General features: G+C 35.2%; 1 protein-coding gene across 10 annotated transcripts in view; it reads left to right on the top strand.

The window, feature by feature from the left end:
• DMD (dystrophin) overlaps positions 1 to 21,249 on the top strand; it is a 1,208,820-nt gene that overhangs the window by 438,543 nt on the left and 749,028 nt on the right. For all 10 annotated transcript variants that reach the window (XM_026858158.1, XM_026858211.1, XM_026858140.1 and 7 more), the window contains 5 exons: positions 1,788 to 1,875; positions 9,431 to 9,672; positions 12,198 to 12,378; positions 19,919 to 20,064; positions 21,026 to 21,238. In XM_026858158.1, the coding sequence (XP_026713959.1) occupies positions 1,788 to 1,875; positions 9,431 to 9,672; positions 12,198 to 12,378; positions 19,919 to 20,064; positions 21,026 to 21,238 (870 nt within the window). The remainder of the gene's footprint in view (positions 1 to 1,787; positions 1,876 to 9,430; positions 9,673 to 12,197; positions 12,379 to 19,918; positions 20,065 to 21,025; positions 21,239 to 21,249) is intronic.

The following is a 21,249-nucleotide window of genomic DNA, read 5'->3' as shown; positions in this document are numbered from 1 at the left end:
ACTCTGGAGAGAATTAATAGATTTTTAAATATTAATTTGGAAAATATTGAAATTGTACAGTGAAATGGTAGAAGGTTTTATTGACCTGCAAAAACTATAAATAATCTTTCAGTGATAATTTAGGTATATATTAAAGATATGTTTATAAAACCCAAAATATTTTCATCCTTAATTTTTCTCTGCATATCCTTTCTTTATATATTTTATTTATACAAAATTGTACTATTGAAAGTGTTTGATAGAAACTTTGGCTACTGTTAGAAAGCCTGCTGTTTAATCATTTCTATATGCATAAACCAATGGCAGTTCTAAGTAGGCTGTGGAAATGTGCAAATTTAACTGGAAATCTGTCTTTAAAGTTCTGAGCATCTCCTCACCTAGGAAAGACTTTCAGGGAGCTGCTTCTTATTAAACTGAAGATGTTTTAAACATCACACTTTAAAAGATATTTTAAGAGAGTTTTTCAAAGGTGTTTATATTAATTTCTCCTAAACATAGCAACCTGTTTGAAAAATAACGTTTTCACATGTAAGTATGTGAGGTTTTTCTACTAAATGCATTCTTAGACACCTACTTGAGGTTCCTTTCCAGTTGTAAGGAACCTTTTCCCCCCAAGGGTCAAGTCACGCAGAAAATACCTTTGCTGTGGAAATAAACAAGGTGATCAGAAAGCCTATCAGGGTCAGACAGACTGAGAAGCCTTAGCCAGCGTTGTGTGTTATCTTTCCATACATTTCATGTAGGATTTGTGGTGTCGTAACCTTTTGTATGTGTGTAAAGTGAAGGACTCTAATTTATGGGAGACTGTTGGTCACGATCTATGGGAGGCATATAGTCTGTTTTATTTTTGGTATGAAATTGTCTGTGGTCCAATGCTGCTTCTTTGGGCTTCTGATTTAGAGTTTCTAAATTACACCTAAATTATACAACTAAATTAGTTTAAAATCAATTGAGTGACTTTGTGCTGTTAATTACGAGGCAGCATTGTGGGGCTGTCCGATCTAAAATGGGTTTATTTTCCATCTGTATTGCTGCCAACCAAAAATAAAATTAAAAACTTAGATTCCTACTGCATCCTGAAACTGTAGCAGCTAGCCTTTACCTGCCATTACCAGGCAGCCAGAATACTAGCCTGAACGTGACTGAGAAATTTTTGAGTCCAGAAAGGTGAACTGAGTGTATTAGATACAGTACATCACTAGAAGCCTGTGTTAATTCTTCAGTTAACACTCATTCTTACTTAGTAGCTCATATATGGATGTCTGCTATGTATGTTCATATATATGTTACGTATCTACTTTAATATGTATTTTAAGTGGAGATTTTTTTGCAAACAGAGTAAGCAATCAAATGATATATGGGTTCAATACTGTAGTATGCTATGAAACCCTGTGATTTGGTTAGCATGCTCAATTCTTGCGTTATCATGACAAATGAGCAAATCTATTATTCTACAAGGAATTTCTGTTGAACAGGTTTTTTTATTCTGAAATATTGGGCTTTGAATAGCTCTTAATTTGTATGTCTTTTATGTGTCTGTAAAATGCTGACATGTATCATTTGTCAACTCTGTTGTGTTCTGATTCTCAGTTTATGTATTTGACTTTATGACTGACTCCCTTCCTGATGGTGTGTGGTACTTGCAGCTTTCATTGCAAACTAGGAGGCTGGCAGGGCAATATGACAGGTTAAATGGTCTCGAGAAATCAGAAGACATCCCTGAGATTAATTACTTTCTTCTTCAAAATCTCTCTGTTGAAATACTCACCTTTCCTGTCATGCTGCAGGCCATCCAGCGAGAAAAGCCTGAGAAGTACAGAAAACTGCAAGATGCCAGCAGATCAGCTGAGGCCCTGGTGGAACAGATGGTGAATGGTAATTACATGGGAGTTGATTTAGATAATCTTCTTAGGGATTTGATAAATGCACATGTTCATATTTATCACAAGAATTATATTAGCAAATAGTATCTAAATGGAACAGTAAAGTAATATTGCCTTATATTTCTTTTATTATTTCTGAATGTTAAATCTGTTAATTAGAAGAGAGAAAAAAACCTTACCACTTTAGTCCATGAAAAGAAATGCGTGTAAAACTTGCTCACAGTAATGAACTGTATATTAACAATCTGTTCTGTGCAGACTGAAGTTGTAATCTTCTTTTCTGAGTATGCTAAGTTTTTGAAGGTACATTGACTCGTCTGAGTTAGAAAGCTCTGAAGACATTATACTGAACAGTTAAAAAAAGTGCTTTCTGACTTATACAATGTATGTTTTGTAATATACATATTGTTGTAATGTTCTGTATCATAGAAAACAACATTTTATTGGATTTGGAAGAGATTTTTGGCATTTGGCTTTTCAAAAATAAATGTCAAAGCTTATACAACTCTTAAAAAAGAAAATTAGTTGTAAGTTATTTTTGTTATTGATTTTTTTCAAAAAATTTATTCTGTTATGTCATTCTTTTGAACTTTTAGTTATTTTTAACGGAACAAGAAAAAGCAAAGGTAGATTGAAGTAAAATTTTAAGTCATGCCATTGTCCTTGATATTAAAGAATGTCTAACTTTTCAATAAAATATTAAACATGGACCAACATCTGTCATACTGATATGATTACCAGAAATATAGATGTTGAATGCACTAAACTTCAGAACATATATTTTATATTAAGTTGTTATAATGAAGAACCAAGAATTTAACTGCTAAAAGTTAAATGCTTTGAGTTTGAGGTACTAACTGGCATATATAAACAAATTTGGTGGAATCCTAAGATTATCTTGCTTAACCGTGAGAGTATAATGTTTTAAAAGTGTCCATATTTACTGTGTGGGATATATTTAATTACCATTACTGTAACAACTGTTGCAAGGGTTCCCTTCCCAGGCTCACTGAATAGACAGGAGGGAGCCTGGTAACATCTGCACTCTCTTTGAAATAATTTTGGCAGTTAGCCATGGCTGATCATATAAAAAGTTTCTGACAATTTTTTGGGACATGTTTTCTGCCTGGGAGATCTGATTGTACAGGACTTTTAAGGCAGTATTTGAAATTTATGTGCTGCCACATCAAGTTTGTTATTTTGGGTGGAATCTGTCTAGGGCACATTTAGCAGTGCCCTTGTCTTCCTTTGGCCAAATGCAGACTTGCACCTCAAGAATTCCAGCTTCAGTTTCTTCAGATTATATAATACTTTCTGGTGACCAATTTTGGTTTCAGTTGCAGAACTCACTAGCATGTTATATATTACTTTTCTGGTACTGTACTACCTACCATGTCTAGTATCAAGTAGGTTAACATTCTGTCTTAAATATTCTCATATTTTTTTAACTCAAGGTTCTCTTTTTTCTCCTTCAGTCCACGAGTCCATGCTTATTCATGCTTTATAGATGTTGTGATTTTGACTGTGTCTAGATGGGCGTATACGTATTTCCCATGTCTTCCAAATCACACCTTTTTTTGGGAAGCATGTGTTCCAGTTTAGGTGCAAGCACAGGGTAGACTAGATAAGCCAGAATGACTTCATCTGTTTCCTATCAACTGCTCTGAGCTCTGTATCATGCTATATATTGTGGTAGCCTTCATAGCAAGAATATTCTAGCAAGGATGACAAGTTAGCTGCCTGCAAGAATGAAGATCATTTTTTGTCATGGTTTTAGGAAGAAACAGTTCCTTTGAAAAGAGAAGCAGTTCCTCTGGACTTGAAACCTAAAATGTTTATGGGACTTTGAGCTACTCCCCTGCTGCAAAGGCAATTTGAAGAATAGTGTATGAAATGGTTAAATAATGCAATAATCACCACAAGGTCGGAGCAGTAGGGAGTGGAATTAAATAATTAACATTAGTTGAGGAGAACAGGAATATTATTTTAACAAAGAATTTGCAAATGGAATATATTGATAGGTTCAAAATGATGCTTTGAGTATAGAGGAAGTTATCTGCCATGTTCAGCCTTTTTACTTTTAAATGCAACAAATTTTCTTTTTATACAGGGGTGTGTAGTGATAGGATGAGGGGTAATTGTTTCAAACAGAAAGAGGGTAGATTTAGATTAGATATAAGGAAGAAATTCTTCACTATGAGGGTGGTGAGACACTGGAACAGGCTGACCAGAGAGGTTGTTGTTACCCCCTCCCTGGCAGTGTTCAAGGCCAGGTTGGACAGGGCTTTGGACAACCTGGTCTAGTGGAAGGTGTCCCTGCCCATGGCAGGGGGGGTGGAACTAGATGATCTTTAAGGTGCCTTCTGACCCAAACCATTCTGTATTTGAATGATTCTATTTGTCTTTTAATCCAAATCATTATGATCTAATGCAATTGTGATTAATGGGATAATCTCTAAATTGATAATGAACTAAAAGCTATGTAAAAAGACTAACTAAAATTTAAACCTACATCTTAAACTTTAACAAACTTATGCAACTTTATATTTTCCACAGTAATTCAACTCAGTTTCTTTAGTCTTTTTATGGCTTGTGGAAATTAATTTGGGACATACAGTCTTCACCTCTGTTTTTGTTTTTTGTCGTTGATTGCTGGATTCACTAAGAACAAGAGGAAAGGATATAACATAGGAAAGCTTTGCTGAATCTCCAAAATAGAGTTCAACAGAGCAGACTATGTCTACATACCTTTCTCTTCTAATGCTGGAACTCTTTTGCATAACATGGGAAGGAACTGGAATTAATGTGCCTTTATGGATTTGTGGGAGGCACAGAGTTTAACATCTACTGAAGGGAAGATGTACTATGTTATCTTGAATGAGCTTTTTAACTATCACAATCTAAAAATCACATATGATGATGCTCCCATTGTTATTCTGTGTGGTACTTTCTTTAGGGAGAACAGGCAGTGATACAACTGATGATTGTCATGCATTTGCAGTGTAATCTGTAATTAAAAGACTACACAAAGCAAACAGATTAAAGGCATAGATCTGTTGTGAAGCCAAGTGATGACAATTTTAACTGCACTGTTACTTTTTGTGTATCAATGAGATCTGGACTAATAATTAGACTCTTAAGATTCAAATTATGCTATCACTAAATTCTTGGCTTTAGTTATATTAAAAATGTGCTTCCTCTTTCCTCATAAACAAGATTCTGAATGTAACAGATGAAGAGCATAAGAAGATTAAGACCTCTGGTGGATTATAAGAGAGAGTTCAGAACAGTGGTGAATTTCATTGTTGTATCATTTATATTTATTTTCTTGCTTTTATTTTTACTGTGATAGGAGAGGGAATAAGTAAAAAGTAGGATTCAAATTCTGGAGAGGATTGTGTTGGTTTATTTAGTGTTTCATTTAGTGTTTCATTTATTTATTCGTTAGCACAGAGGAAAATATCCTGAGGAAATTTATTTATACAGGGTGCTATTCTTGTGTTACATAAATGCTTTCAGCCATTGCCAGCAAAAGTATTTTGCGCTAAGAACTGCCATCTTACACAGTGTAGCTATTCTTGTGTTAGTAAGCAGTGTGTCTGGACATTGCCATTTGAAAGTCTTCTTCCATCACAGGGGAAATCACTGATGCATTTGGTGGATGGTTCTTTACCCAACCACTCATCTTCTATATGGGCCATGCTCTGCCTCTCCTTGCCCATGCTTTTAAAGAAGTCTGAAGATTACAGTCGATGAAAATTTACATCATCTGTTAACCTGTGTTTCTAAGAATAAATTTTATTCTGGGGTTTCTTTTCTAAATTCTATTTTAAAATAGGATAACAAATCTGCTGATGCATGAGCGAAGCAGTTTAGCAGTTTGAGTGGATGGATATTTGACCATTATAGTAGTTTAGAATAAATAAATAAATAAATAAATAGGGCATCAAAATGAATACTGATAAGCAGCATTAAAGTCATATTGATAAACAGCATTGAAGCGAATACCAGATGAATTTGTTGTGATAAAACACATGATTGTTAAATGCCACTGTTCTGTAAAAGAAATGTATTATCTTGTGAGTTACTATTTCACATCTGCTCATGAGTCAAAAGCTATAAAAACACAAATAGTAGTACATTATTCTATCATAGAACCATAGCAAATGATAAATGCACTTAATAAGATATACTTCATATTAAGTGGCAATTCCAAAGTACTTACATGTCAGGTGCTGTGCAATTAAAAATATTCAGAGACAGTTTGTTATGTGCAGTACATAAGGTAATAAAATTAATGGATGCACTTCAGATAATGATCTGTTTCCTCTGGGTACAGTATATTTATTCACTGATTATATCAGAAACTTTTATAATATGAAACATGAAAAGATTAGGAACCATTATTCCTAAAATAGTATTGTCTTACCAGAGAATGGGTTTTATATTGTTTCTTCACCTGCTTGTCAACTTTTGGTATGTCTTGCTGCCATGAGTGAAGCAGAGTAAAGGAATTGATGTTAACATCATGAATGAAAGCTGCCGGTTGCTTAAGTTAATGAAGAAATCTGTACTTATTGTGGAAGAAAGTTTCAAATTCTGGATTTTTTGCAATTTAATGAGCAATTGAAAACATTAAAATTATGCCCTCATTGCATCAACAACTCAAGTAGTTATTAATGTGTCATTTTCAATGAGATGGAGGAATAGATTTCTTCAAAATAAGACAAAATGTTGACAGATTTGCCCAAATTATTTCAAGTGTAAGTAATAGCCATTTTCTTATATTCTGGAAAGGACATACCAACATCTCATAGACAACTCTGAGTTAGTTACCTGAACAGACTGTGAATTAAGGGAGCTTTAAAAATGCATCCTATGGAGATTTTCAGATGGGTCTTCCTTTCAGTAGGATATTGGGTGAGGTGCACTTCTGCAATCTTTTACCAGCTCTGCACACTTCAATCTTGTACTGTCTGCTTCAGTTACATGAAGAGCAAAAGTGTTTCTTTGTTCATCTGTGCACTTGTGGAATCACATTTAGACTCAAGGTTCAGATATTAAAGAAAATTGAATAATATTGGGTATTTCCACATATTTAATGGTTATGTTAAGGGGGACATATGAGTGTGAAGAAGAAAGGATCTGATGAATCTAGATGTTCATGTGAAATACAGTCCTCTGAATCATTGAAGAAAATATTACAGTGAAAATATTATTATGTAAGGAGAATCCATGACTGCGCTTCCCCTGGTAATCATAATCTTGCCTAAGGGTACTTTGGAGACTGTGGCAGCTGAAAAGAGAGGAAAGGAGGAATAAATAAAAGTGATCTTTTTATATCTTCTCTGCTGAACTCATAGGTAGTGTCTTCCAGGTTCAGAGGTAATCATTAACACAGTGGCAAAGATACCTGCTCTCTGTTATGAGTATACAGCATTTTTATAACCAAAGTCACAACAGGACAGAAGCAATTGTTGAAATATAGCATAGTTAAAGGCTCATCTTCTATATTATGTGTTTGTTCTTGCTGTTGGTAAGATTCCGTGTCTGTGTGCTTGTTCGTCTTTGTTGTTCTGTAGACATGCTATGCCATTCAGGTTTATGCTGCCTCTTCACATAGTACTGTTCAAAGGACGTTACACTTTTAAGAAAATGTAGTTATGCATACCACACCTCCAGATGCAAACACACACACACAAAAGACCAGATCACTGTTGAATTTTATGAAGATGTGTCAAAATACTATTTAGCTCTTTGTGCGTTAAGGTTCATTTTATACCCTTGCCCAACCTTTAAACTGTGATACCCAGTTTCTAGACTATAATGTCTATGTATAGCTGCTCCAATCACCACAGTTGCCATTATCTCCCAGTAGTACTGGGCTTCCTATCTGTCTACATTTTTACTTGTACTTTTTGAAGTCATGTACAGTTTGCTTCGCTAGGGCAACATCCCAGAAACAGATCATGTCCAGGGAACTGCTGTTGGGTACTGCACAATCTGTTTCCAAGTGAGCTGTTTCCAAGCAATTCTGAAAGGAATAGCCCTGAGAATCCAGAAAAGGATTTGCCAGAGAACTGTGGTGCTCCACATCAGACATGATCCCAGATTACCATTTAGTGTGTGTTACCATATAGAATGCATTATAGTAATCCTTTAGAAAATTTTACTATCATAAATTTCCAGTGCTTTCTTTATGGCATTTAGCTGTAATCAGGACTCAGTTTCCCATGTCCTACCTTCAAAAATTGCACGCAAACTTTACTATTTTTTATCCTTGATAAAGTAATTTTCCTACAGATTGAGAGAACAGGTTGCAAACAAGATAAACCATATTCACAGTGTATCAAAAATCACAGAAGTAGAGCACTGAAGGCTTTTGTCCTACTTACTTTTAAACTTGTTTTTAAGAAATAAAAATTTGTTTATTTTGATAAAAATGTAGCTTAGGTTTTAAAGGTTAACTCATATATGACATAAGTGATGATGTTATTAAACCTGTTGTTAACCGGATAATGTTACTCAGTGGATTGAAAAGTTTATTAATTTTGAAATCAGTATGGGTCCTATTCCTATGTGTACACTACATTTCATGCCAGTAAAAAAAGTTAGGGACTACATTTAAACTGCCTTTGAAAAATAAATGAGATCCTTAAGTTAATACTATTTGGAACTCAACCAGAGTTCAGGTTTCAGAATAATAATAGATGACATTATTGTAAGGCCCCTTTAGTTATCTTTGAGTATTGCCTTACTTTCTTCACAGACTATATAGATGACACTTATCTTTCAGTATTCTAGATAGTTGCCTTGTATGTAATAACTCAAGTCAGTTTTCTTTTTTGAATTTTAATTTAAGCATGATTATTGAACATTAGACAGAAATAGGCAAACTACATCAGAGAAACCAAACCCTGTCTGAAAATAATCGTAGAGAAGTGTCATCTATGGTTTCTTGGCTCTGTCTTTGCTTAAAGTCTACTGACGGTCACTGCTGGACACATGGGATTGGCCTAGATGGAGGTTTAATCTGATCATGTGTTTATTCATTAGTGCTTATGATATTTCTAAAATAACACGTAAGGCAAAGGTTAAGGGTTGGATTATCAGAAACATCAAAATTCCCTCTCATTTAAATACTTTTTTTTACAAAAAATCCCAACAGTCTTGTACATTAAAATCTAATTACAGTCCAGACATAGTTTTCGAAGTCCAGCTGTCAGGCATTTTTTTATGTCTTACAGCAGTTTTAATTATCTTTATGTATTGTATCTCTTCTTTCTTCTTCATTCCCATTCTTGTACTTTAATGCACACTTATAATTCATTCCCATAGCAACAAAAGTACCCTGGCAGCAACTTAAAATATTTTTGAAATGCTTTCTCCACTAATGTGTAACATCTGTATGTTCAGGACTGTTATTTGATGTTAAATCATTAACTGGATTTATGAGCTCTCAAATACAGAAATTGATTTGTCAAATTATTTTTTTTCTTTGTGTTTTATTTATCTTTAAGTGTCGTCTTCTCTTGTTTTCTTTCTAGAGGGTCTGAATGCTGACAGCATTAGACAAGCCTCTGAGCAGCTGAAGAGCCGCTGGATTGAGTTCTGTCAGTTGCTGAGCGAAAGAGTGGCATGGCTGGAGTACCAAAATAACATCATTGACTTCTACTCCCAGCTGCAGCAACTGGAGCAGACAGCAATTACTGCAGAAAACTGGCTGAAAGCACAACCCACACCAGCAACAGATCCTGCTACAGTAAAAACTCAGTTGGAAAAATTCAAGGTTAGAGATTCTTCTCCAAGTTTTTTATGATATTGTACTTCATAGGTATTCCAACAATGGGCCAGATTATGGCCTACACTACTTCAGTATAAAAGTAGAAAATGGACTCCTTACTTTCCAAGGTAATTATTGAAAACATTTATTCAAGGAAGGGAAAGACTAATAAAGAAATAAAGAGGCAATAGGAACTAGAGTATGGGTATTTAAAACTCTGCCTCAAATATTTGCTTATAAAAATACTTAGATACCTCAAGCTAGGGAATTATGCCCCTAAACTGTCTTTCCTTTTTTTCTTTTTTTTTTTTTTTTTTTCCCCCCTGTAAGAATCTGTCGCTTTGCGTCTTCATTAAGAAAATGTTGCTCATCACCTCTGTCATATGGATCTGGGACAGAAAATTGACGTCATGGTCAAGTTCAAAATTCTGCCATTGCAGACCACTTTACTTGTTACATACCCTGCGTTTTGATACAGGGTGGATTTTGGAGTCATATGGAGGAATATTCTTCTGTCGTTATATGACAGAATTACAGTAGTTGTACAGAAAAGGTCACGCTAATTCATTTATTATTCTCTCTAAATATTTTCACTTGTGTGCTGCACCATTGTAGAAATTTGCTTCTCTCTCTTGTTATGCTTTAACCCCAGCCAGTAGCTAAGCCCCACACAGCTGTTTGCTCCTCCCTAGTGGGATACGGAGAGAATCAGAAAAGTAAAAGTGAGAAAACTCATGGGTTGAGATAAAGACAGTTTAATGGATAAAGCTGCACAAGCAGGCAAAGCAAATCAAGGAATTCATTCACTTCTTCCCATGGGCAGGCAGGTGTTCAGCCACCTCCAAAAAAGCCAGGCTCCATCACGCATAACAGTGACGGGAAGACAAATGCCATCACTCCAAATGTCACCCCCCCCTTCCTTCTTCCCCAAGCTTTATATACTGAGCACAAGGGCATATTATATGAAATATCCCTTTGGTAAGTTGGGGTCAGCTGTCCCAGCTGTGCCCCCTCCCAGCTTCTTTTGCACCCCCAGCCTGTTGGCTGGTGGGGTGGGGTGAGAGGCAGAAAAAGGCCTTGATGCTGTGCAAGCACTGCTCAGCAATAGCTAAAACATCCCTGTGTTATCAACACTGTTTTCAGTACAAATCCAAAACATAACCTCATGCTAGCTACTGTGAGGAAAATTAACTCTATCCCAGCCAAAACCAGCACATTACTGTAGACAACTCTTTGGGTGGAGAAAACTTACAAGACAATATTGTTTGACAGGAATCTATTGAGATGTAGTAATGAATTGTAAATTGCATGTCATAGTTATGAAATCTCTGGCTTGAGAAGCTCTCAAACTGAAAACAATGTTTGAAATCCAAATTTAGGTCTATGATATTACTTATATTTTCAGCCATTTTTCAAGCTGGTGTTGTGCTTACAGGGGTTCTCTGTTTTCTTGCAGTTAGAGCAGCTCTACTATGTACATTGGGCTTATTTTCTTTATTTCTTTTTACTTAGTAGTTGCAAGTGTCATGGTGTGTACAAGGTCTCCTGAAGTTATAATACCACAAGATCATTGCTCTCTACAGCTTCCATAGGAGAGGAAGTGGAGAGAGGTGCTTATCTCTTCTCCCTGGGATCCAGTGATAGGATGCATGGGAATGGTTCAGAGCTGCACCAGTGGAGGTTTAGACTGGACATTAAGAAGCATTGCTTTACTAAGAGGATGGTCAAACATTGGAACAGGTGTCTTAGAGAAGTAGTTCATGACCCAAGCCTGTCACTGTTTTAAGAGGCATTTGGAGATTGCCCTTAACAACACACTTTAACTTGGTCAGCCCTGAATTGGTCAGGCAGTTCAGTTGGACTAGATGATTTTTGTAGGTCCCTTCCAACTGAAATATTCTATTCTATTCTATTCTATTCCTATTCTATTCCTATTCTATTCTATTCTATTCTATTCTATTCTATTCTATTCTATTCTATTCTATTCTATTCTATTCTATTCTATTCTATTCTATTCCATTCCATTCCATTCCATTCCATTCCATTCCATTCCATTCCATTCCATTCCATTCCCAACCTGTAATGTGTTACTGGGGTCTTCTAGAAATCACTGTACATCTTCATGTGTCCTTTTCTACATCATGCTATTTAGCCTGTATGTAATCTAACAGATGATTGCAGGGTTGTGGAGCATGCAGAGTTTTTATCTTCCCAGCTCCACATGAAAAGGATGCTCCTTAGGCATGTAATTTTAATGTACAATCTATCTCATTTTCTTTGAACCTTATACTACTAACATGATAATGTCATGTGAAAGTGACTTTAAACAGTGGTACGAGCATCATATTGGGAGAAGAGGTATTGATTTGTGAGAAAAGATTAAAGATGTTGACTTTGTTCTTACTATAACTGATGTAGTTGGAAGCAAAACAGTTGTGTAATACACATTGAAAAAGTGGTGATTTGATGGCACTAGTGATTTCATTGTTGGACAGCTTTATCTTGATGGTTTTTTTTGTTCAAACACGCAGGATGAAATAATCCGAATGTCAACCCTTCAGCCTCAAATTGAACGGCTAAAGGCTGAAAGTCAAGCGCTCAAAGAGAAAGAACAAGGGCCAGTGTTTCTGGATGCTGACCTTGCAGCTTTTACCAGCCGTTTCAAACAAATACTTGCTGACATGCGTGCCAGAGAAAAGCAGCTACAGAACAGTAAGTGTTAATGACAAGAGGTCAATTTGCCGGGCTGGCATGCAAAGAACAGGTGTATGTTTTTTGCTTTCCTGCTGTTGTATTTGCTTTTGTCCTGCTAAACCATTACTACAATTTAGGTGGTCTTTTTTTCAATTAAATTAGTCTTTCAGAAATTATGAGTGTGTTATATATTTTATATTAATAGGAGAACAAGGGAAGGTACTCTATGTAGAAGCAAAAGTTATACTCAGTGTAGTTATACCATCAGATCTCCTGTTAGCACGTATATGGACAGATTCAGTGATATTTTTAGCAACATAAAACTGTTTGTTTAGTCGGGTAACAAGACAGGGCTGTCTATCTCTGTCTGTAGAGAGGAGAGATAATTTAATTGCATGAGTGAATCTGCTCTTGATTTTCATAAAACAGAATTTTAACTCCATAAAGCTCAACAAGGAGAGTAGCTACTTTAGGTTATCTAGGTTTTCATCATGTGGTGAACTGTTCCTTTTTTGCAACACAGCACATTGACTGCTATTTACAACATTATTTGCAAGATTTGTAATAAAATGCATTTTTCAAAAGGGAAATTGCTATACCAAAGTAGAAAGTTGACTTTATTCCTTATTAAAGATATGTAGCATATCAGTCACTACTTTATACTTTATGTATTTGATTATGAAACTAAAAATAAACTATCAGACACAAAAAAAAAAAAAAAGAAAAAAGTAATTATTCTCAACAGCAAAGAGATTATTTGCCCCTTAAACCAATGATATTTCTAAATGTCTGTACTGTTTTGAAATTAGGCATAGTGCTAGCTCCTTCTAGTGGATCTCTATAGTATTCCTCCTAAATTCTTTCACAGAGAGGCTTGGATTTTTCAACATTACATTATTGCGCTGCTGTAGTTACTTCACATATGCACGCACACGCAAACTGAAGAGGTGATGATGCATAAGAGAACTGAAGAAATAAAATGCAAGTGTGCCATAGCAAGTGATGAAAGAATGAGCTGTAGAAATTTAGTATTAAGGAGTGTAAAGTTTACTCATGACTATTGAATCAAGATATGCAGTGGGTAAGATTTAAAAACTGTTAATGTCAAACTGGCTTATAAACTGAAATCGGTTACCATTCTGCCAAGAGGAAAATATGGTAAGCGCTAGCTTCTTTATGATTTCTTCTACATCTTGTTTTCTGTAATTGCTGGTTTTGCCTCACCTAATTTTACTCTAGTTGAGACCTCATGAACTAACCAGTTGGTTAGTCCTGTAAGATGAGTAGTGTTCACTGCCTGAACTGTAATACCATGAAGCAGGGGCTTTGGGAAGGTTCTTCCTCGCTGTAGCTGTGCATTCCCACTCTCGTGCCACCATGCACGCCTCCAGTGCCCTGGCCAGCCACAGGAACAGCTGTCCTGAGGCAGCAGTGTTGGACAGGCTGGGGGAAGTCTGCTGGAGAACAGAAGCCCCTGAATCAGTATCTTACAGAGCCCTGGTCAGTGGTTATTATTTTATGTGGCTGCTCTGCATCATAGATGCTCCATCTCAAAAGGTTCAGCTGTCAAGATGAGAAGGTTTTATCCTGTATGGTACATACCTGTAATGATATTTTATGTGAGATTATGATGTAAATGATATTTTATCTTCAGAAATTTTATATACGGTTTTATCCAAAGCGCTAACTCTGCTGTAGTCATGCTTGGGATACTGCAATAGGTCTAATTCGATTTGGGAAAGTCTTACAAATAAAAAAAGTTAAAAAACCCCTGAAGCTAAAGCATAGAAAATTTGGCTCTTTGAGTCCAGGTTTCTTCTGCTTTCTTCAATGACTGTCTTGCTTCTGTTGAACGGATGGAAAGACATATCCCATGTCTTTATTTTAGCCTTAGTGTGATAGAAAATGGTGAAATTTTGTTAGAGCATTTTAGATATTTCCATATTTTATTTGCATAAATTATTTGCATGTAACTTTTCTACAGATAGAAGAATTTCTTAAAGACTGAATGGTGTTTTGCATATCAGTGGTAGTATTTGCTCCTTTTTTCTTCTGCGTACATATAACCTACATGTGCTAGAAAGTTTTTTTTCATTCATCATTACAGCTTTTTTTAATGTGAAATGGATTTTCAGTTCATCATTCAGAGCTTGGGTTTTTGGTTTTGTTTTTTTCCTTTGTTTAATGGTTCATTACTCCATTATCTTTTATGATGGATAAGGGTATTAAGCTATTCTGTTCTGTTTTCCAATGGAATTTTTTCCCCCAAAAAAAAACTTTTCTCTAGTTCTAGGAGATTGTGTCCCTCAAATATTTTTTTTTGTTTTGATGGGGTTTTTTTTGAGGGTGGTGAGGCTTTGGTTTGGGTTTTTTTTTGAGGTCCACGAGTGCTTAGTATTTTCTCTATGCTGCACAGTAGATTTTTTAATAAAATATTATCAAAGATGAACTCAGATTTTCTCAGATATTTTTCTCCATGATTTGATTAACGTTTCCAGTTATAAAACCCAATTTAAAACCAGTTCTAAAACTGATTTTGTTGCTATTTCACTATTTTGCAGTGTTTCTTATGAAAGAAATATAACCTCATAAAATATGAAGAAATATGACCTCGTTTTTCTTGCTTTATAGAATTTCTGTATATCCATAGGTAATTGATCCTATTGAAGATGGTGCATCCATCATTCCAGCTCTTCCCCCTTCCCAAACACATTTATTCATTTCTAGAATAATGGTATATAGAAAAAAATAGAGGTCAGTCACTGCTTCAAACTATTCAGTAATGTACACAAGGGAGTGAAATGGACAATCATGTCAATAATTCGAATATGGATAATGTGATTTCCCAATAAATTCTTAGTTTTATAATTGCCTTGGTGAGGAATGAGGGATTAAACTTTATATTTACTAGTCTTGAAATTAACTGCTGCTGCGTCAAAGAGATGAAGCAGCCTGGTCAGCCTCCCATTCCCCCTCAGCCCAGGGTGAGCTGTCAGTCAGTGTCAGGTAAGTGAATACTCCTTGGTTCAAACTACCTCCTGGGTGGCAGCTGAGTCATTCCAGCATTCCTCTTGCTCTGTGACTGGACTAAGGTGCTTTTGCTTTTTAGTCTTGCAGGGGTGAACTCTTATGCAGCTATGATCTCCAGTGAGATACATGTTGTTAATTTGACAAGACTATTCTTGAGAGGGATTTGGGGAGTGTCATGAGGTTAAAGAAAGTAAAAATAATAATAAAAAAAAAGCTTTTGTGGCAGTAGAAATTAAGAATATCAAGATAGAGGTGGCGAAGTCATATTTACTTCTATTTTTGTCTGCTTCATAAATTCATGCACTGTGCTTTCCTTTCCAATTCTGATTCTACCTTTGCAGTATCAGTAACTCTCAAAGGTAAAGTCATCATTGTCATTGTTATTGCTGTTATTCCTGTTAATGATGAATTATTCATCTGCATTCAAATTATATTTCTCCTATTTATTTCAAGAAGGACTTTAGAAAGTTTTTGCCTTCTATATCATGTCATACCCACCCCATGCCTACAGTTATCTTGCATGTCCACAACTTTTCTCCCTAATCTGCTCGTACAGTATCTTAAAGAGGGTTGTATTACATAGACTTCATGCAACTCAGTCTTAGCATAATTTTATGAGTACCCAGTAACCATAACTGTAAGATGACAGTTTGGAGTTTTAGTCTGTCATTAGTCTGCTTTTGCTTAAACTTTGAACTGCTAATTTATTTTCATGCTCTAAGTATCTTAGAGATTGGTTATAAGTGACAGTGAAATTGCTATGATATGTATAATAATCTGTCACCCATCATTGCATACTTGAGGAATAAAATTTTTAAGCAATTGTTCTGTACAGTTTTATAACTGTAAGGTGGGTTTTTTTTAAGACCTGAACTATGATTTAGTAGCAATAATATTCATTGCTGTTTGGGTTTGAGGAATAAAGTTTTCTTAATTTTCTTTGAATGTGCCTTTTGAGTTGAAAACACAGCTCAGATGTGTGTGAGAAAATATTATTTTAATAAGTAACACACAAGTAATTTCATTTTTCTTTTGCATCCATTTCCTCTGGTAGTTATTTTTTGTGTGCATAAAGAAAAAAAGATCAAAGCAATCTGTGAAATGAATGTATATAAGATAATGCCCTCTACCCTGTCGGTTACTTTATCGTTTTTCTACATGGTAAAAATGAAAATTTATAAGGATGAGAAATAAAACCACCTGAAAAATTTCGTATCTTTAAAAGATATTTATGGTAACATTCGACCTTGTAGAATAGGAGAAGGGCTTCCCTTATATTTCTTTTAACAGCTTAATAAGTAAGAGATTTGGAAGTTTTAAAGCACTTGCAGAACATTGATTATATATTATACAAGATTCCTTATGATTCCACTTTGAGAGTTTCTGGTGAAAGATGTGGGAGAAGGGAATCACAGCTTTTATGAAGTCATCAATATAAAGACTTTGAGGAATAACCTTAAGTATTTGTATTACAAAATAAGCGAAACAAAGTTGTGGGAGCATCAGCGTGGTTTTAAACCTCAGTTACTGATGAGGAGATTTTTACAGGAAATACATGCAGTTCAATCTAGTTCACCTATTTCCGGGAACAAGTCTGTTCTAAAATGATCTCATAGATTATATTTATTGCCTTTTTCGTCTTTCATAATGATGCAATGAACAGTGGGATTTGTCCTGACTGTAGGAGATGCACATTGCAGCATATCCAGTGGGATTTGATAGTTGTTGAGATAATTGTGGTCTCATTTCATTTCTGATTTGGGAAAAGACTGGAAAATTTAGTCACAGAACAGGAAACTGTGAGGAAAAACAACTTATTTGGAAAGCTATTTTCACATGTTTAAATATTTCTACTTACTAAAAATATGTCCTAACTAAATATCTTCACATTATATTTCAAAATTTAAGCACTTTCTCTAAAATAAATAGGCAAGTGTAAATATGTTTTCCTGTCAGTTCTCAAGGGTTCCAATGCTGGTCACACCAAAATGCATCCCCTGCAAGTGCAACAGATTAATGCAGCATTTTTCTATTACGAGATGGGAACTGTATTTTGATATTTCACAGGAACATACTTGTGTTTTCCCTTTGTTATAGTCCTGTCGTAGGCCTAGTTTAGCTATAGCTTGACTTGTAGGCATGCTATATCTTTCTGACTACCAATTCAATTTTTCTTGTAATATAGCAGAATCCATATTAACGTACTGTGCTTATCACGTGGACTTTAATCCACAAATATTAGTATCACAAAGCAAATTTTATGATAAAAATAAATGGGTCTGGATGTGTGTTTATGTTACAAGCATGAGGAATTTAGAGATTTATACTGCTCAGAGAGAGACCATAAATGTATTAGTTTATTTGGACAGCTAAAATTAGATAATGTGAATCCTATTGTAGGAGTTTGAATTCTCACCATTGTCATCATGAGTTGCAAAACCAATATAGGCTCATCTTAAGTGTCATCCAAAACCATATTGTGGATGAAAATGCTGACCCACTCTCTATCTTTAAAAAAACCCCACTACCAACCAACACACACCACCACCACCTCAAACACACAAACAAACCAACCAACCCAACACAACCCCAAAACTCCAGCTAGTCAAAAGACATTGAAAAGTACTATTTTACTGGTAGTAACCTGGAAAAGTGAAATGGAAAAAAATATTGTTTCACTGAATTCGAAAGCGCTTTTTAAATGGAATATTTAATAACCTAATTGGAAAGCCACTAGCTTGATTAAATCAACATCCCATGATCCCACTTGAACTCTTATTTAGTCCTTCAAAGAGTTGAGAACATAATTCATAAAAATTGGACAAAACATTTCAGTGTTTGGATGGTTTTAAAATTATTATTATTGCAAACTTTCAGGATGACAGTTCCATGCAGTTTGATTGAGTTTCCTGTAACAGTGAATCGTGTTTTTACCTGTTCTGAGGTACTGGTCACTACTACCAAAATTAGCTATTCTTTTATATATATGGTTGAAGTAATACAGTAGTCTGTATTTGTTTTTTAATTTTAAAAGATTTGTTTTTCATTTAAAATTCTATATAGAAGAAAATGAATTATAGACATCAAATATTGCATCACGATGAACTCCATATTTCTAAATAAAACCGCAGATTAAGTTGTATACTCTGGTAACATATCTGAACTGTTGAAATTATGTCTCCATTCATTTGGAGTGATGTGTTTAAATATATGTTCTATTCTAAAGTAGGAATTGTTTGGATTAAATGAGTCAAAGACAATACTAATCTCACTAAGGAAATAAAAAGATTTAAAATGCTCTTTGATGAGATGGAAAATGTTTGTTTTCTGTGTTTCCAATAATGTATTACAGTTGCTTTCTATGTAAAGAAAATACATCACAAGGGAAGAAATTCTTGTCTTTCCTGGTATCAAGTCCTATCTTTTGTAAAACCCCAGATGTGTGTGATAAATCAGATCCGCCAAGATTTTTATGAGGAAAATATGCCATACAATGTGCATACTCCACAAGAGAGAGCTTAAATTGCTCTGATTTTAGTATGTTGTTATGATGCTTAACTGAAAATGTAAGATTTTTTCCAAGTAGCATTCTGTTGATCAACTAAAAGATTAAGTTAAAATCTGAAGTGCATTCTGCCAAGTGCTGTTTTATGGGAATATAAGCAAGCTTGCACTTAAAAACTTTAACTGAGGTGCTTGTCAAAATTGCTTTTTGGATAGCTATATCATTTCTCAGTACAGTTCTTTTTGAAACACCATAGATGTACAGGAGATACAAATAGGTATAATATTATTTTGAACTTTTATATACCTCATTATTATGTGCTACAGGTTGGAAATATTTCATTTCCAACCAGCCTTGCTATTTGTCTGTCCTTTTCTCTATGAGTATAGAAGCAACTGTTGTTGAGGGCAGAGGGAGTGTCTCTGCTAATGAGTTGCTCATGTGTGTGCCAGATGTTGTCTATTTGCAGCAGCTGTAATGTTGGCACAATAAGCACAGTTCGATAAAATTCAACTTTAATGCAGAAGAAAGATTGATTTTCTAAGCGCTTAACAGATGTCTTAAACAGAACATTTTACTGGAACAGAAACATTAAACACACAAACATGGTTCATAAAAGGGAACGTCATTTCTTGCTGCAGTTCTGAAATTAGATTTTGGGTTAAGTACAATGGTTTGTCTGTTGATCTCTAATCACTCAAGGCAAGCTAGTTGTCTCGGCCATATAAATTGTTGCATGACCTATAGAAGAGAGTCAAATGACATACAACTGATAAAATGACAGAGATATTATAAACATTAGAATGAGCGTATTTAGTCTTCAAAAGTTTTCTGCTTCCATAATTTTTGGAAAAATCTGATGCTGGTATACTAGACCAGTTGCAATCTGTTGCAAAATAGCCATTGACTTCCATACGGCTCAGTTTTTCATCAAACATACTCTCAGCAAACCAAATAATGAAGCACAAGATTATTTATTTCTTTCCTTTTTTTTTTTTTTTTTTTTCCCCACATTGAATGCAGTTTTTGACAGTTTGCCTCCTGCACACTACAAAGAGACAATGAACACTATACTTGTGTGGATCCAGCAATCAGAAACTAAACTCTCCATGCCTCAGGTTGCAGTTGCTGAATATGAAATCATGGAGCAGAGACTCAGGGAGCTCAAGGTGAGTGGTCTGGCTGTGAGAATGAATGTGTCAAATTAAAAGTTTAGAGGAACAGAATCCTTAGTTGTCATGAGTCTGCTGAAACCTATGGATCTTGATTGAATTGCACACATGGTTTTTAGGCAAGGGCTTCAGGAGGTGGTGGATACTTATATCAATTCCTAAAGTTAAAGGATTGAAAGTGTTCTTCACCAATGAAACCAATTTTGTCAGATACTGAACATGTTAAGGAAAAGCCTCTGTTTGTCCCCGTAATACATAAAATATTCCTTTGATGATGGCTCTGGTAGTTAAGTATAGATTTAGCTCATTCATTTTCCAGTGCTGACATGGAAACAATTGTGATTTGTGAAATGCAGCGCAGGCTTTGTCAGATTTCCTGTCAGATTTACAAGCAGACACAAATGTGGAACAACTTTCACCAGTAGATACAAACCTTCCCTGCATTTCAATGTTTGCTATTGTCCTACTCTACTGTATGGCTAATGAGTGTGTTGTTGCATACAACTAGTAATGCACATTCAGAAATAAAAAATAGAATATAGAAAAAGTTAGATGCAGCAAATTTGGGCTAAGAATTGTGAAAGTTTTGAGAAATTATCAAAAACTTTAAATCATAGAAGCAGATCTAAGTTTATTCTTTTCTCCTTGTATGGTCAGATTCTTCTGAAAGTGTAATCATTAGAGCCATAGTAAATTCCTATCTCAAATTAATGAAGTGTATGTGGATCACCTCTGTTAACAAGTATAAACACCTCTGGTTATATTCTCAGTTCAACTAAAAATCTACTTTCCAGTTTGTGTTAAAATGGCAATTCCAAATTGAATGTCATTGGATGTTTTAGTAAAGGTGGCACATTTTTAGTTGTCAGTCTTTTCTTCACCAGTCTCACCTACATCTGTGAAACAAAGAGAACTGTCTGAGACATGAATTGGGATACTATTTGCTTCTTATTCATAGGCTCTACAGAGTTCTTTGCAAGAGCAGCAAAAAGGCCTGAACTATCTCAGTACAACTGTGGAAGACATGTCCAGGAGAGCCCCTGAAGAAATCAGCCAAAGATATCGATCAGAGATTGATGTGATCCTTGGACGCTGGAAGAAATTATCAGCACAGCTGGTGGAACATTGCCAGAAACTCGAAGAACTTATGACCAAACTCCAGCGATTCCAGGTTAACCAAAC

This window comes from Athene cunicularia, assembly GCF_003259725.1.
Source record: "Athene cunicularia isolate RWA chromosome 1 unlocalized genomic scaffold, athCun1 chr1_part1, whole genome shotgun sequence".
Classification (NCBI taxonomy): Eukaryota; Metazoa; Chordata; class Aves; order Strigiformes; family Strigidae; genus Athene; species Athene cunicularia.
The sequence above is the reverse complement of the archived record's forward strand: the minus strand, read 5'-3'. Positions and strand labels throughout refer to the sequence as shown.